The sequence below is a fragment of the Gadus morhua genome, chromosome 9 (assembly GCF_902167405.1).
Source record: "Gadus morhua chromosome 9, gadMor3.0, whole genome shotgun sequence".
Classification (NCBI taxonomy): domain Eukaryota; kingdom Metazoa; phylum Chordata; class Actinopteri; order Gadiformes; family Gadidae; genus Gadus; species Gadus morhua.
In genome coordinates, this window is record NC_044056.1 from 17,190,803 (window position 1) to 17,209,633 (window position 18,831).

An 18,831-nucleotide genomic window follows, 5' to 3' on the forward strand; every position below is an offset into this window, starting at 1 on the left:
GGGCGAGCAAATCCCCTCTTTTCCTAGGTAGGAGTGGTGGGAGGAGTGGAGCAGCTTAGATCTGCCCCCCCCCCTCCCCCCCTCCCCCCCGCGGCCCCTTCATCAGCCCACCCTCCAATCATCTGTCCGTCCAGCCCTCCCTTTGTGCGCTGCATCTCTTCCATTTCCTCGCTATGATACGTCCCGGATCTCGCTCAAACACCCTCTCTGTTCTCCTCCATTTGCTGCTTCTCCAGCTCGCTCTTTTATAACCTATTTTATTAACCCTTAGCCCCTGTAGCATTGTGAGTGAGTGTGTGTGTGTTTGTGTGTGTGTGTGTGTTTGTGTGTCTGTCTGTGTCCTTGTGTGTCCAAGTGTGTGGGAATAGATTTGTGTTAGTGTGTGGGATTTAGCTTCTTTTTCTAAATCGGATTGTTCAAAATCCCTTGCATATCCGAGCATAAGATTTGACGATGAAAAAACCCTCTTTGACACAATTGAATTTAGGTCAATATAACACACAGATCTCTCTATAATGCAAGAGCACATATTTAACAAGAGTGCAAAAGTTGCTGCCATTTGTCACACAGTTTTTGCGATAGGCGCTTGGACTACTAAAGTGGAATCTGTGTGATGGGATACCGATGACTATTTGTAGGCCGATGATGACTCGACAGCATCCCATTTCACCTCACTGGAAGACAAACGGTCTTAGATTGTTGATGTATCTGATAATTGTGTCAAGTTTGTCCAATTTTGGAGAGGAAAAAGAATGATCACAAACCCAGATAATTGTTTGCGTTGAGAGGCTTCCATTGGCGCCTACCAGACACTAAACTATAGGTGTGTTAGATTTATCACTCTCTGGTCTCTGGGTTCATTGGCTAATGACTAGTCATTTAGACAGCTGTGTGTGTGTGTGTGTGTGTGTGTGTGTGTGTGTGTGTGTGTGTGTGTGTGTGTGTGTGTGTGTGTGTGTGTGTGTGTGTGTGTGTGTGTGTGTGTGTGTGTGTGTCAGGAGACTAGGTGAATCGGAGGTAATTAAACATTACCCCCACTCTTTCCTCGCTTTGTGAACAACGGTTCATACTTCCTGCTTGCCCCTCCATTCATCTCTCTCACTAGCGTGTCTCTTAACCACGGTCACTCCTCAGCAGTTTCTGTCCCTGTCTCTCTCCCTCCCCCAGCTGCACAACATTAACAGAATAATGAATTAGTAACACACACACACACACACACACACACACACACACACACACACACACACACACACACACACACACACACACAGGACCATGCTGGTAGACGTAGCGTGAGTGTCATTAAGGAGGAGCTGCCCACTCTTCATCACGGAGAACCGGCTGCTGTGCGTTATGGAGGCTTGTCCGTTGTGAGAGTGTGTCCAGCACCGATGTTCCATTTACATCAAAATGGTCTCATTCCAGCCCATTTAGAGTGTGTGTGTGTCTGTGTGTGTCTGTGTGTGTCTGCCTGTCTGAAGCTCAAATTGCTTTACTGCAAATCCGAATTCAGAAATGTAAAAACTAACATTGAGGTGGGAAACATTTTAAAAGCTTTTGGTGGTCCATGCGTGACATCATGCATGCATGGGTGTGTTTGCCTGTGCAGGCATGTGTTGGTCTGTGTGTGAGTTGGGGTTTCTTCGGTACTGGGGAAGGATGGTTAACTCAGGCAGATTTGTATGGACCACCGCCAGCAGAGTTGGTATTAGTATTCATAGCTGTCTACCAAACAGATAGACAGAGAGAGATGGAGCGAGAGAGAGATACAGAGAATTAGGACACACAGGAAATGAACTGACACGCACACATCAACACACACACACACACACACACACACACACACACACACACACACACACACACACACACACACACACACACACACACACACACACACACACACACACACACACACACACCCCCCCAGCCTCCCCAGGTAGTGCGTCTGCACACAACGTGTATGTGTTTAAGCAGCGTGTTTCTGTTTGTGCGTGTGGGAGGATGTGCGTGAGGACGTGTGTCGGCGTGCGTGCCGGGCGGGAGCCACTTGGGGATGAGTCCCGGGGGGGTCTGTGGGAGGGCAGGGTGGGGGGGATGGGTGGATGGTAGCGTCGGAGTGGGGGAGCGTTTGATGTTGACAGCTGATTAAGGAGAGGAGTGAGGAGCAGGGAGTTTTGACAGCAGCATTCCTCTACGGACATTATGGGTGGTACAATGTGGGGGGCTGTAGATGACTTGGGGGGGGGGGGGGGGGGGGGGGGGGGGGGGGGGGGGAGGCGAAGCCTGCAGGGTTTAGTGGGAAGGGAGAAGGGAGGGGGGAGGTAAGGGAAGCAGATGGGATCGGGCAGGTTAAACAGAGAGAGGATCAGGGTACCAGTTACAAGATAGGGGATGGGTTGATGAGACTGGAGGTCGATGAAATAGGAGGAAGAGACGGGAGGAGATTCAGGAATGTATTATTTTTTGTATTTAATTCTATGAACATGCAGGCTTTCAGTGTCCCTTGCTCAGTAGAGTTGAATGTCTATTACGTCTGCGAGGGGAATTTTCAAGCACGCCGTTTTCTAATATGAAAAACCCTACTGCTTCAGTCACATGTGAAAAATGTGCGGTCTGCAACACCCATACCGTTTTTCGAGAAAGAAATGGAAAAGATGGACCATTGACGTCATTGGTCAAGGATTGTCATCTCCATTGTTTCGATATGAACAAATAATGTTTATTGACTAACTTTACTGTGAATGTACTGACCAAATAGTCACAATGCGATCCTGAAGAAGTTCTCTTATATTACAAAGAGCAAAGCTTGACTGTCGTCCTTTAAGTAGAAATGAAGGAGTTCAATCAGGCATGGTCATACAGATTTGCGGCCAAAACAAAACATTGTCACGTGCTGTTGATCCTTGCAGAGTGGGAAGGCTGGACCAGTCACCTGGATAACAGTCTTCTTGATTGACTGTATAATCTGCTCATTGCACGTAGCACGTTACTGAACTGTTCGAACCTCTGTTAAGAGTACACAAATAGGTATTTCCTCTCAGCGTTTTGTCAAACAGCAGCTTCACCTCTTATTCCCTTTATGCTCCATACAGCTTTTTGTTTGAAGCATTACCAGAGGAAAGAGGGACGGGTGACATGAGCGGTAGCAAAGGAGATGAGAGGAGAGCAGCGTTGGGGGTTAGGTGGAGGAGGGGGTAGGCAGGTGGAACAGACCCCTGCTGCTTCTCCTTGAACACTTTAAGGAGATCTCGCGCATATACCCACACACACACGCAAACACACACGCACACACACACAAACATGCACACATGCACAAACACATCATGGCACACGGGCACACGAGGGTGCTCTTGCAATTAAACCAGCACAGCATGAGAGAGAGAGAGAGAGAGAGAGAGAGAGAGAGAGAGAGAGAGAGAGAGAGAGAGAGAGAGAGAGAGAGAGAGAGAGAGAGAGAGAGAGAGAGAGAGAGAGAGAGAGAGAGAGAGAGAGAGAGAGAGAGAGAGAGAGAGAGAGAGAGAGAGAGAGAGAGAGAGACCCACAAATGCTAAACCACTGCACTACTGGTTATCTGGTCATTTGAATTGTTGAAGGGAAGGAAGACATGAAGAATGAGGTGTGTGTGGATATAAAGAACCAAGCAAAACCCGAGTCCTGTGTTGAATTAGTTTTGGTGTATAGTAAGACGCTTTAAAAAAATGTAAGTAGTTGCTACTGAAGAGTTAGATTCATAGGGATGGAGGTAGGAAGAGAGAGGATGTGTGGAAGGAGTGGAAAGGAGAGCAGGGGCCCGTGGGGACGTGACAGACAAGATGGGAAAGGACAGACTCCGTAGTAGTTGAGGTCAGAGGGGTGAGGAGTGAGTGAGAGCAGATGGAAGAGGTCTACACTCAATATTTAGAAACAGCACTAATGTGTTGCCATTGGATAAAGACGGAAGGGACGCTCCTTTATTCGCCACTTGCATACAACATTGATGTGAAGTCGCTATACCATCCACACTATGGTCTCTCTAGAGTTATATTGTGCTTGTGTAAGTCCACACTATCAGTGAGTCTCCTCAAAGTGGCAGGGCCTCATTCAAACTGCATACAAATCTTGTCCTGTGTGTGAGACGCAAGCCCATCAGCCTTCATGCTGTGATTGGTTCTTTAATTAGCTCCTGAGCCGGGGCCTTCAGGAAGCTAGCCTGCTGATTGGACGTCTTATCGTGTCTAATGAGCTCAATTAAGTCATTAAGGAGAGGCCCCCTTAGCTATGCTAGCTGAGAAAATACTCTGCCCAGCCCCCCTCGCCGTGTGTGTGTGTGTGTGTGTGTGTGTGTGTGTGTGTGTGTGTGTGTGTGTGTGTGTGTGTGTGTGTGTGTGTGTGTGTGTGTGTGTGTGTGTGTGTGTGTGTGTGTGCCGCCTGTGTGTGTTTTGGACTGTATGGATACATGTGCCCACATCCATTACAATGGATGCACACACAACATGTTTACAGTAATGACATGTGGACCTAGGAGATCACTTTACCCGTAAGTTCACAATTGTAACGCTTTTAAGTCATTCTGAAAACATATCCCGGATTTCCTCCAAGTGGATGCTGCATTGAGAATATCGTGTAGCATGGTTTCGGTCTCAAAGCAGTCGCTGTGGCATTGGACATGACACTTTTAGTCCAGGACAAAGAATGCTTCACAGCCAGGTGTGGACAACCCATCATCTCTCACTCCAGTTTGTCTATGTGCGTGGAACGTCAAGGTATAGGTCGAAAGACACGCATGACATATTGAGAGAGAGTCACACACGCATACACCTACACACACAGACATACACACACATCCCAGACAAAACGAAACACTAACTTTGTATTTCAATGGTGTCCAGGTGCAACGGGGCCTGTGTTGGGTAAAAACACACATCTGGAGCTCAGAGAGCATCGGAACACAGATGTGCTCACTGGAATATCCACCCTCAGACAAACACACCTAGACACACTGAAACACCCAAACAATTGGCTATCCAATCACAGACCTGCATTTCGTTATTTGGGGTAGTGGGGTTGGCATTTTTTTTTGCGCCTATATGTTTTGGTGTTCCAACATCATCTGTGTGTGTGTGTGTGTGTGTGTGTGTGTGTGTGTGTGTGTGTGTGTGTGTGTGTGTGTGTGTGTGTGTGTGTGTGTGTGTGTGTGTGTGTGTGTGTGTGTGTGTGTGTGTGTCTGTAGACCGCAGTCGACAGATGTTATTTTGATGTTGATGGGTGCAGACACGGACAACAGAGATGCTAGACAACAATGGATTTTGTGTTACACACACACACACACACACACACACACACACACACACACACACACACACACACACACACACACACACACACACACACACACACACACACACACACACAGCGCTAGGAAGTCAGCCATGATACAATGTTTGGTCAAGCACGGTTGGTTGGAGGGTGATTATCAAAAGCAATTAGAATTTAAATACATGAGCGATTAATTGAACTGCATGACCATGCTTAAGGATACACATGACAGCTGTGGTCGGCACATCACGGATGTTTCAGGTAGGCTCCTACTGTATGCCTGTGCACTCGTGTGTGTGTGTGTGTGCGCATTTATTTACGTGCAAACTCATGCTCCAGTTGATGCAAACGGGTGGTTGTGGCCTGTTCCAGATTAACACACAGTTGTTCACATTGTTCAATGAGCAAAGAATCAACTGACTCATAACAGCCAGTCTGAAGGCTTCCCAAACATGTCGGCTGCCGGCTGCTGAGCTCATAGTGCTGCACACACACACACACACACACACACACACACACACACACACACACACACACACACACACACACACACACACACACACACACACACACACACACACATTCATATTGGCAGTGGGATTGTGTGTGTGAGCGTGACGAATAGACAAGCATATGTGAAATGTTGACGCGGGTTGATTAGTATATTTTTCCTATCGTTTGAGGAGGACGGGGCCCATAGGGCCAGCTCTGTGCTGGTTCCATGAACCGAGGAGAACATAGATAGGATGAGAAACAGGACGGGGCTGCCTGGGAGATGGAGGTCAGCGTAGAACAGAGGAGCCGGAGAGAACGAGTAGAAAAGAGATCCAAACGCAGAGAACAAAACGCTGCGCTCTAAACGATGCTCTGACATCTCTTTGTTGTAAATGGTGTGTGTGTGTGTGTGTGTGTGTGTGTGTGTGTGTGTGTGTGTGTGTGTGTGTGTTAGTGCATAAGTATGCGTGTGGGTCTCTGTGTGTGAGCATGCATTAATATTGATTTTTTTTTTCTTTCATTCTGATGGGGGTCTCTGAACCTCGCTTTTGTTACGCAGGCCCCCTGAGGCCAGGCAGAGACATGCCCACACACACTCACTTATACAATCGCGCGCACGCACGCACGCACGCACGCACGCACACACACCTATGCAGACCCACACACCTATACACACACACACATACACAATCGCACATACTTATACAATCACTGACACACACACACACACACACACACGCACTCACTGGAGGGGTTGTCACATGTAATTAATTGCATTAGCATGATTTGAATTTCTAAAAACCTGCAGGAAACGGAGGTAAGAGATCTTTCTAGAACAAAAGAATACGATATAGTGATTTGCAAAAGCGAACTGGAGGGAATTTACATGATGTCTAAAGACAGTTGTGTATGTGCTTGTTTGTGATTATTCGGAATAAGGAGAGGTTTGACTAAAGCATCATAGTAAAGATATCATTCATATGAATAATCCTAATAGCAATATTGCATGGAATCTTGCCGGGATCAGCCTTTAAATAAGCCTGACACTCTACTCTCCTTTCACTGGAATAATGATGGATGGAGCCAACCATATAGCCCTCATTGCCCCGACAAGGTAGCATGTAGAAGATGTGTGTGGGAGTCAGTGTGTCTGCAACGCCGGCATATATCGCAGTACCTGCCATGAGCTGATGCCTCACAGTAGAAAAGCGACGGTTAGAACTTGGGGACTCTTTGCTTTTCGTCGACTTCAGAGTTCGGGTTGGGTGAAAGAGGCTTATGTCATGAATGTATTGTTTGTCTTTAGTACCCAAAAAAGTTAACAGAAAAGTATTGAATGAAGGGAAGGGTTCTAGCAGAGCATGTTTGGTTGTAGTCTACTCTCGCAATGCCATCTTTGTCTGTGTGCCTGCCCGCCTCCCCTTAACCCAGTCTGTCTCTTCCGTCTTCCTGGGAATTCTCTGTGTACACAGATCACACATGTGTGCACAGAGAACCCCAGATCTCAAGGCACATTTATATTTGATATAGGCCACAGAATAATTAATACATTTGTATTCACTTATTTATTTGTTTTTGTGTGTGTGTGGGTATGTGTGCAAGAGTGCCTGTGCGTGTGTGCGTGCATGCATGCATGCGTGTAGAAGAAAAGTAGAATTCAACATATCTTTTTTTTCTATTCTGATCCATTCCACATCATTTATTATCAATGAGGGGTTACAGTTTTATTGTCTGATTAAACGTGATTATACGTAGAAGAAAATGGCGGACCCTTTCTCCGTCTTCTGTTTCTCGGTTGCTATCTCTATCTCTATATCTATCACAATTGTTCTACTTAAAGTTTGGTCTTTAAGTGATCGACACAGCAGCTGGAGCAGGGTTAGATCGGCCCACGCAAGCTTCTCTCTACTGAAAAGCACACACACACAGACACAGAAACGCACAAACACACACAATGAAACCACTATAGACTACCGTAAGGCTAGAGGTAAAGAGACACTTTAAACTTTTTGAACTTTAACAATGCCACATTTATGTCTATGAAACTGTTGTGTTGGAAAAGGAAGTGTATCCTTCCAGCACAGGGTGTACTGATATAAACCCAACAGATTCTGTCATGACCTTTCCATGTGCACCCTGTAGTAACCACTCCAAGAAGGTCACACTCAGTAGCAGGCTAACAAAAGCCTTCCAGACTCTTGTAGACACAACCCCTGTGAACTGAGACCTTTGTGTAACCCAATACGACACAGAAAGAGGTGCGGCGGAAGCCAATGTTGGAGAACGCCATGTGTGCAGCGTTGTCATCCCTCAAGGACTCATTTCGCGGATCCTTCTTTTTTTTTGCATTTGCAGAGTTGCAACCGTTTTTATTCACTGCTACGACTGGGTGCATTTCAGGATCTCTTCTCTATATTTTCCTTTTCTCTAGCAGGCCATACTGTAGCACAAGTACAGCCAACAGCTCTCCCCTGTCTCTCTCCCTCTCCTGCTCTCTGACTCTCACTTGCACGTACGCACGCACGCACGCACACACACACACATACTGCTACAATATGTGGCTGAGGGAGGTCTCCAGCCATGGTTGCAGGTATCTGGCAGGCTTCTCCACACATGACCTAGTAGTGATTTACTGTCTTCATTAGCATGCCTGTCTGTTTGCATGTCTGCATGTCTGTGTGTGTGATGGTGTATGTGTGTAAGTGTCTGTCTGTGTGCGTGTGTGCATGTGTGTGTGTGTGTGTGTGTGTGTGTTTGTCTGTCAGTGTTAGTGTGTGTCGGTCTCTCCTTGAGGGTGTGTGTGGGGGTGGACAGTATATTTAAGCTTTAGGGATGGTAACAGTAGGCTGCTTTGTGTGTGGGTTGGGAGGTTTGTTTGTTTGGGGTCATTCATGATTCTGTGTTATGGGCTGGTCTAAATGTGAGATTATTTCCGGAAGAAAACTATCATTTTGATTGATGTGTCTTTAGTTATATTATGTTGTGCTCTTTTTAAATTGAATCCTTCATTTGATTTCGTTCCTAACATCACAGGGTAGTGTAGTTTGGCGCAGGTGTGTGTGTGTGTGTGTGTGTGTGTGTGTGTGTGTGTGTGTGTGTGTGTGTGTGTGTGTGTGTGTGTGTGTGTGTGTGTGTGTGTGTGTGTGTGTGTGTGTGCTCAGTGGGGGCTTTAGCTGGCCAGGGCAGGAGGTGAGGACAGAGAGGCTGGACCAAGGTCACTCCCACTGTGTGTGTGTGTGTGTGTGTGTGTGCGCACGTGTGTGTTGTCCATTTGTTTAGTGCTCACTACCACCTAACTACAGCTGGCGATATGAGCCAGATTCCCTCCCTTCTGCTCCACCACTGAGCTGTCTGTCGGTCCGTCCGTCCGTCTCTCATGGTGCTCTATCTAGGACACATGCACCCACTCTAAAAGGAAAGAATCAACGGAAATATTTGGAAAGGGTGTTTTATTTACCCAGATGTATTTCAAACATCAGCTTTCTTAGGTGAGGCTGTACTCATACATGATGGTCACCCCCCCCCCCCCCCCCTTGCCTCCTCACTCATATTTTCTGTGTCTTGTCTGTCCCTTATTTTGTATTTATCCAAACGTCTCCCATTCATTTTCTCATGTAGCATCTTCATCTCTACCCCACCCTCCCCTCACTGCTGTCTCTGGGTCCTCTCTGGGTCCAGATGGGCAGTTTGCAGGTTAACTGGAACAGCTGGAGCTGCATTATTAGCTTCCTGCTGTGATTTCTTATTGGCTCTGCTCCTATCCTCCATTCTCTCTCTCTCTCTCTCTCTCTCTCTCTCTCTCTCTCTCTCTCTCTCTCTCTCTCTCTCTCTCTCTCTCTCTCTCTCTCTCTCTCTCTCTCTCTCTCTCTCTCTCTCTCTCTCTCTCTCTCTCTCTCTCTCTCTCTCTCTCTCTCTCTCTCTCTCTCTCTCCCCATTTCCCTTCGTGTCAAAACTTGGCCTCTCAACACAGGTGATGTGCCTTCATGTTATACATGCACATATATCACCATACGTAGCATGATAACATCATACAAGAGGCTGTTAACCTGGTAAATGAGTAGTTTTTCACATTTCATTTGGATTTGGGTGGCTCAGTTGTGTGTCTTCTTTCATTTTGTTTGTGTGTTTCTGTGTTTTAGGGGTTGGGTTAGCACTTTGGTGAACAGGAAATTGAGTCCCTGGTTTTGTACATTTCCCTCAGTCCACTCTGCTTGTGTGTTTGTGTATTTGTCTGTCTGTATGTGTGTATTGTTGTTGAATAGGATTTATTTATATTATTACTGTTTTTTGGCAAATGTAGCGCAGATAAGCCTCCGAGCTCCATGTGGGACCACAGATTAAAGAAACACACACACATATACACATACACATATATACACACACACACATATACACATACACATATATACACACACAGGGACACACTGCGGGGTAGGATTAAATAGAGTGGTGAAACCCAGAGCACATGTCTCCTCTTCATGGTTACACCTCTGTGTCTTAGTGAATGAGTCATTCTGAGAGGGAGAATGAGAGGGAGCTAAAGGTGTGATGTCTCTCCTCCATCAACGGCCAGATCAGACGTGATTGCAGTTGCCTTGGTGATAAGCCCTGGATATTGGAATGCCGGTTACTGGTACATCTCGCTAGCCTTGGGTCAAATATTGTTCTCTGGACCCACAGCACCCACTCAAGAGATAAAGAAGGAAGGAGAATTAGAAATTAGATTGGGGGGGAGGGGGGGGTGGCATCAGGTGATGATCAACATGTAAATAATGTGTGTGATAATGTGTGTGTGTGTGTGTTTGTGCACTTTGTGCGTGTGTGACTTGACGGTTTGCTGGTGTACACAAAACACTGATTAGGTAAATTCCCCCCTGGCCACTTTGATGCTTTCAATTAAGATTCTAAACTCAAATAAACCCCTCATTCATTATTCTCTGTCTCATCCTTGCTAACAAGCTAAAAAGAGAAGACTACGTGTCTGTGTGTGTATGTATGTGTGCGCGAGAGATTCTGAGTGTGTGTGCGTGTGTAAGCGGCTTTCGGCAGTTTAGCTAGCGGAGGAGATGTGAGCCCAGGACATGAATATAATCTGTGGTTCTGAACTGAGGGGACATTAACATGAATGTGAACGTCTTGTTTCATATGTGGAGTATCTTACTCCTCACCTGCTCCCCATCATTGACAAGGTCTCTCCCGGTGCCGCTTAACAGTGTTCCTGCGGGACTGAATGAGTGTGTGTGGTTCAAAGTACACTTTTATCTGAGGGCAAACCCCAAGGTTTTTGCGTCTCAACACTGTACTAGGTTATAAGACAACCCATCTCGGTACACAGAACAGTTCACTGCTCATGGTTCACGCCTTCACTCTACGTCCCTCCTTACGGTACTTCCGTCCATTAGAAACACGCACGCACGCAACAACAAGCCTCCTTCCAAACTCTGTCATTATGCAAATAGTCTCAATTTGTGTTTCTGTACACAAACACATCCTGGTAATTGCCATATGTCTCTTCTATGCTGTCAAATTTGTCTCACTAATCACAAACCAAGATTCACAAATGCATTTCATTTTAGATTTTTTTTTCTGGGCTTGAATGCACATATGTTATTGGAAACAGCTTCGTTCAAGTCTATTTTGGACGGGGAGATTCAAAAACATTATTTTGCATCTTCTCAACACAGCTCTGTTCTTTGGGCTTTAAAGGGAATTTCACCTTACAACAATTCTGGGGTCATTTTCACACCTCCCCAGGCTTTATGTGCACCCCAGACAGCTTTTAGGTTGCTTGCTTAGATATTTCATACCCGAGTGAGCAAACCCCCCCCCCCCCCCCTTCCAATCGACGCTCATTCAACATCAATGTTCCTTAAGTAAATACTGTGTGGGGTGCACACGAATGCCAGGGTATGGGTGAATATGACCCCAGAAGTTAAGAAAAGTGAATTGCCCGGTGCTCATCCATGAGCACAATGTGTTACCCCTACTTGCCCCTTGATGACCTATATGCACTATTTTGAATAAAAGCAACTCCTACATGCCTGAACACATGAATGAGTACAACTGACCATGCAATCGAAATGCAAATCCTTCTATAATTATTTGGTCCAGTATCCAAGTCTACTTATTTGGACGGAGAGGTTGGAAAGCAGTTGTTCAGGCTAGGCAAACTGATGGAAATATTAGAAAATACTGCAGATCCGTACAGAGGGGGGTTGCAGAGAGAAAAAGAGTGCGTGTGTGTGTGTGTGTGTGTGTGTGTGTGTGTGTGTGTGTGTGTGTGTGTGTGTGTGTGTGTGTGTGTGTGTGTGTGTGTGTGTGTGTGTGTGTGTGTGTGTGTGTGTGGGGGTGTTATATACTCACGGGACTTCAGTGCTGCTGTTCAAATGTGCAATTCTTTCTATGAGTAAACTGTTTGTGTGTGTGTGTATTGTGTCTTTGCAGTTGTGTGTGTGTGTGTGTGTGTGTGTGTGTGTGTGTGTGTGTGTGTGTGTGTGTGTGTGTGTGTGTGTGTGTGTGTGTGTGTGTGTGTGTGTGTTAATGATGGTGGAGGAGCTCATGGGACCCCTCTAGCACTGCAGCAAGTTGTGTGTGTGTGTATGTGTGTGTTCTCCAGCCCCCACAGTACCAATGGGTCAAGCTTGCCCCCACCCTCCACTCACCCCCTCTGTTGCCATAGAAACACACCTTGAGTGAACCCCCAGAGGAGTGTCTACCCCTCCTCCACCCCTCTGTTGCTCCCTTCTTGCGTCTGCACTCTCTCTCCGTTTCTGTTTTCCTCCTTTTTTCCTCCCTCTCTCTATCACTCGCTGTGTCTCCCTCTCCGCCTCTTTTCCGTCTCCGCATCTCTCCATTGTATGTATCCTGTTTCTCTGTCAATGTATATATCACTTACACTTATATCACTGCAGCGTTTCCTCTGGCTGTCCTCTGTCCGCCATCGACCTCTCTCTCTCTCTCTCTCTCTCTCTCTCTCTCTCTCTCTCTCTCTCTCTCTCTCTCTCTCTCTCTCTCTCTCTCTCTCTCTCTCTCTCTCTCTCTCTCTCTCTCTCTCTCTCTCTCTCTCTCTCTCTCTCTCTCTCTCTCTCCTTCAGTATCTTCCTCTCTCATGTTCTCTCAATCCACCTGGACTAGACCTGGGCCCTAGGGACCCCCCCCCCCCCCCCCCCCCCCACACACACACACACACACACACACCCCTTCCATGCACTGTATTCAATGCCGCAGAGGAGGAGAGGCCAGTAATGGAAGGCTGACACCCCAGAGAGAGAGAGAGAGAGAGAGAGAGAGAGAGAGAGAGAGAGAGAGAGAGAGAGAGAGAGAGAGAGAGAGAGAGAGAGAGAGAGAGAGAGAGAGAGAGAGAGAGAGAGAGAGAGAGAGAGAGAGAGAGAGAGAGAGAGAGAGAGAGAGAGAGAGAGAGAGAGAGTTCTTGTTCTTCACCCCCCGGTCAATTAGGATGCAGAGATAGAGAGTGAATATGAACAATAGGAAAGTCCTTTTTTGTGTCCGCATTTAGCTGCTGTATAGCTTCAAATGTTGTCTTTAAGCATCGTAAGTGTATTGAAATGCTCTCGCATGCTTTTCGATTGTCATGTTAGGATGGCATGTGTGTCTGTGTGGAGTTCTATGCAAAGTCTGATCCCAAAATAAAGCAGTATTACCTTAGAATCTGTATCTACATGGCTCCATGATAATAAATCTGTATTTATTATTAAGTTAATGACACATTTTCTTAACAAGAATTTAATAACAAGACTACTGCACATCTTCCTGCAAATGGATTTTTAAGTCATTCTATAGGGTATGTGCCTTGAAACTGCTTTTCTTCATAGATTAGTTTGTTATAATCTCTGATTAAATTGATTCATAAACATTTCTAATGTTGATCTATGTCCCTTGATGTCGACAGATCTTTTGTGGAAACTCTTGCTATGTTTGAGTAAAAACAAGGAAAATGCTTATCTATTCCACAATAATGGTACTTTTCAAATGGACACAAACACACACACGGACAGACACACACGGACACATACGTGTGGGCTGGGTCTCACATGGGGAGAGCACAAAGAGAGCCCAGTCTCCACACACACTGATCAAAACAATATATTTGTCTGAAAAATAAGACTTTCATGGGACACACACATACACCCACGCTGGTCTTTCTGGCTCTCATGCCATGCCCCTTTTTTTTGGGAATGTCCAATTATCTCTCTTCCCCCTATGTGTTTCCCCTTGCAACTCTCTCTCTCTCTCTCCCCCCGTGAGTTTCCCTATTCGCTGCCTTCATCGCTCAACCTCAGTGACCATTAATCCTCCACCGAAAAGTTTAGCTATGGCTATACTATATGAATGGCTTCATGAATTAACAGTAAGCAGCACTGGAGGATAATCATGCACTCATGAATGGAGGAAGAGAGGAAAACAAAAACAAATGTGCCAAAACTATACGCCCATCAGGCTTATTAACTAGGTGGATGCTTTTATCCAGAACATCTTCCAGGGCTAAGGGTGCATAAGTTCTGAGCATGTTTCCCCCAGTGGGAATGGTTTTAGTTGGAGAGAATAAAAGAGGTGTCTATTTGGACTCAAATGTTTTGATGCGACCGGCAGGATGTGTACGTCCGCTGTATCCAGACGGGCGCTTCTCATCCATCACCCTGAGAATGTCCCCGATGGCGTGTCCCCACTGTGGGTTATTATGGGATGTGCGCGTGGCCGCATTCTCCCGTGCCCTGTCTGTGGCCTTTTTGTGTCCCTCACTCTCATCTGCGTGCTCAGTGTCCTGAGCTTCACCTTTGTTTGAATGGGAGGTATCACTTTGAACATGGCATGGCTTAGTGTAACCTAGAATATAAAGGCACAGAGGCAACAACTACTAACACTCTCTCTGTCTCTGTCTCGCTCTGTCTATCTCTCCCTCTATCTGTGCCCTGCTTGTTATCCCCCTCTCTACTATTTCTCCTGCTGATTCAATCTCTGAGTAAATGATAATGAACCTCTATCTCTCTATGTAGGCCTCGGCCACACCAGCGCCCCAGCAACTTGATCACACGCACGCACGCACGCACGCACACACACACACACACACACACACACACACACACACACACACACACACACACACACACACACACACACACACACACACACACACACACACACACACACACACACACACAGCTATTCATGTGGGATTATGACACCCTTGTGTTGGTCTTTGAGGCACAGGGAGATTGGAATCTTTGTTTTGTGCAAGTGTGTCGTATGTGTGTCTGTGTGTGTGTCACTTGCAAAGGGTGTCATGGATGTGTGATTGAAGACATTATTAGCCCTTCCTGCAATGTGTGTGTTTGTGTGTACAATCTGACTCCACACGGGGTCATAGATTGGCCCACAGAGGACATCATCTGATGCTGCAGGGCTGTACACCGCTCTATCTCGCTTTGTGTTAACGTGCACACGTATGCATGTGTGTGTGCAACCACATGGCGTGTGCGTTTGGAGGCAACCAGGACCTTGGTCCTGTGTGGCATGATGTTGATAAGGACAACAAGCGGGAGATCTCGGGGGGGGGGGGGGGGGGGGGGGGTGTGTGTGTGTGTGTGTGTGTGTGTGTGTGTGTGTGTGTGTGTGTGTGACAGATAGACTCCCACCTTTCATCTGGCCCGGCACAGTAAGAGCTATGATGTCAGTCTCACTTGCTTAAAATACTCCAACCATAAGCATGCACATGCTCACACATACAAATCCCACACACAGGTCGTACACGCACACACATTCACACAAAATGTGTGTGAATGTGTTTTTTAAGCAGCGTCGGGCGATGGTGGGATGTGTGTGTGTGTGTGTGTGTGTTTGTGTGTGTGTATAAATGAATATGTATGTGTATGTAAAAAAATATATATATTTAGCAATATCCACATATCCATACATATGCTGGGATATGTGCATACAAATCCATATCCATACATATATTAGGATTTGTTACGTTTATTTTATATTTTTAAACAAATGGCAATCCCAATGTGTGAGTGTGTGTCTCCAGGAGGTGGCTGCTGCTCCCATTTGTAGCCCGGGCCTAACCACGTGTGTCTGTCTCCTGATTCACAGAGGAAGGCATCAATCACGAGTGCAAGCTGTGTAACCAGATGTTTGACTCTCCGGCCAAGCTGCTGTGTCACCTGATAGAGCACAGCTTCGAGGGCATGGGAGGAACCTTCAAGTGTCCCGTCTGTTTCACAGGTGAGTGGGCTACTCACTCACACACTCACCGGGATAAGACAATGGGTAGGGAAACACAGAGGCGTGCACACATGCAAGCGCATGCACACATGCAAGCGCACACGCACACGCAGACGCAGACACACACACACACACACACACACACACACACACACACACACACACACACACACACACACACACACACACACACACACACACACACACACACACACACACACACAGCCCCACCAGCCAGAGCCACAAGGACACTGAAGATACTAAGGGAATAGAAAACAATAGGAAGGGGAAAACAAGATGGAGCCAAACCAATGATTTTCCCGCCCCCGAGAGACGGTGGAGAGCAGGGAGGATTTTAATAATTGGGCTCTTTAAGCAGCAGGTAAGCATTCTCAGTCACAATGCACCTAAGCCCCGTCTTAAAAAGGGAGGCAAATACAGTGCAGAGATTTACACCAACATTATTGTGTGGTCAAACTCAAACATCCACTTGCCGCTTCACTCCTGCTCCGTGTTGGGACATTTTTATTGGGATTTTATTCATACAGAAAATCGTTACCAAAACTGTTGGAGCTAAAACCCAGTGGGATCTTAAAGGCCAATGCCGCTCTGTGATCAAACCATCCGAACCGTCTCTCCTGGCTTCACTCTAACTTCCGTTACCAATATAGCTTGTCAAAATATCGTCCATGAGCCGTTCCTGCCAAATAAAGTTTAGCCTGCCCCGAATGTTAACATTGACAGTATGGCACTTTTATCTTTTGGATTCACGGAATTTCGTGTCAGTGTAGAGTTTGAGGACAGAACAAATATGTGAATCGTCATACAAGTACTTTCAAAAAAGTCTTAGCATGTTCACGCAAAGCACTCTTAGGCACAATTTGTGCGATGAAAATCTTTTGACAAATTATATCGGTATCGTAGGTTTTAGTGAAGCCAGGAGAGACCGTTAGGATTGTTTCATTACTGACCGGTATTGCCCTTTAACAAGTAGCAGTAGCCGCTGATCACAGGAGGAAAGCACCACACATTACAATGCGGACCTCCCCAGGGGTAAGGCCAGCAGAAAATTCCCGGGCCCAACTAGTTCTGTGATGTCAAGTTATTGCTGTTCAACGGCATCTTCGCCAAGCAAGGGGGGGAAAAAGCATGAATTAAGTCTGCATCCCTCCCTCCCCTTCCTCTTTATCTCTTGTCTCTCCGTCCCCATAGACACTCTCTCTCTCCCCCAGTCCCTCTCCCCCGGTCCCCCTCTCCCTCTCTCTCTCCGTGTGCATTCACATCCTGTTTCCCTGCACTCTCCCCCTCTGTTGTTCTCTAAGTTTGTCTTGTGTTGTGTCTCCCTCCCCCCTCCCCCCCAGGTACACAGCGCTGCCTTTTAAACTTTAACTCTATTCCTTGGTGGCTTATGAATTAGTAAGACTGGCACTGCTCCTATGGGGGGGCTGAATAATTCAACACACACACACACACACACACACACACACACACACACACACACACACACACACACACACACACACACACACACACACACACACACACACACACACACACACACACTGATCACATTTGTACATGCTGTGCAAACCAAAAGTTAACTGAAACAAAAGGCCGAAAGGAGGGGAGGGAGGGGGGCTTGGATGGAGAGGTTTAGACAACACAGGAGGTGAAAAGCTGGAAAATAAAAGAGAAGATCATTTATTGATAAATATCACAACGTCTGTGGAGGATAGTTCTTTCTTGTTATCTTTGCACATTTTTATCCCATTCCCTTTATGCTGTCTTTCTTTCCTTTTCCTCTTCCCTCGTCCCATCCTTCAAATTGGACTAATGCTGGCCTTTCACTCCCTTCATCGGCTTGGGATCACTTGAATGGACACAGGAAACATACGGCAAAGACACCCTCTTCCAACTTGTGTGTCTTTGCCGTATGTTTGTGTGATCATTTGCACCCACCTAAGTGGCAGGGGGAGCCCTAGCTGGGTTGGAATGGAAGGCAGCCCCTGACCTTAACCCTGGTTCTCTCCTTTGCTCTCTCTCTCTCTCTCTCCATAGTGTTTGTCCAGGCCAATAAGCTCCAGCAGCACATATTCGCCGTCCACGGGCAGGAAGACAAAATTTACGACTGTTCCCAGTGTCCGCAGAAGTTCTTCTTTCAGACCGAGCTACAGGTTGGTACCCTCTAACCATTACTTTTGTGTCCGTCTGTTACACACACAAGACAAAGTCCACTGAAAAGGTAAATGCCGTCATTCAGCAACTGAAATATTCCCATCATTTATTCTCACTTCCCCTTGCTACACATCCTGGATTATCCGACACTTTGCATCATGGTGCCTTTGCAGGTTGCTCTCATTGCTGAGCACTGATGACCACAAAAATAATGGTGTAAGTCATCAGTCCTGGCACTGTAGTTTTTTCTGTGGAAATCATCCACAAAACACTGAGATGGCTCCATTAAAGCTGAGTTCCATGTTGAATAACAGCTGTGCCTCTTTCTCACCTTTCCTTGCCACACACACAAACACACACATGCAAGCACATGCCAACATGAACGCACAAGCATGCACACACACACACAAAATCACACAAACACACACTCACACAAACACACACTCGTGATGCAGGGGTGCTTGGCATATGGCTGACCAGTCCATTTAACAGCAGGGTCATTTCTGGAGCCTGTCGGTCAATGTCCTTGCATGCAGGAAAAAACACACACAGACACACACACACACACACACACTCACCAACACACAAACAGACACACACACACAAGTGAGAGACTGTTGG

At 46.5% G+C, this 18,831-nt stretch overlaps 1 protein-coding gene across 6 annotated transcripts in view; it reads left to right on the forward strand.

Annotated features, from left to right (window-relative positions):
- Nucleotides 1–18,831, forward strand: part of znf423 (zinc finger protein 423) — a 110,706-nt gene that overhangs the window by 80,546 nt on the left and 11,329 nt on the right. For all 6 annotated transcript variants that reach the window (XM_030366958.1, XM_030366954.1, XM_030366957.1 and 3 more), the window contains 2 exons: nt 15,904–16,035; nt 18,094–18,209. In XM_030366958.1, the coding sequence (XP_030222818.1) occupies nt 15,904–16,035; nt 18,094–18,209 (248 nt within the window). The remainder of the gene's footprint in view (nt 1–15,903; nt 16,036–18,093; nt 18,210–18,831) is intronic.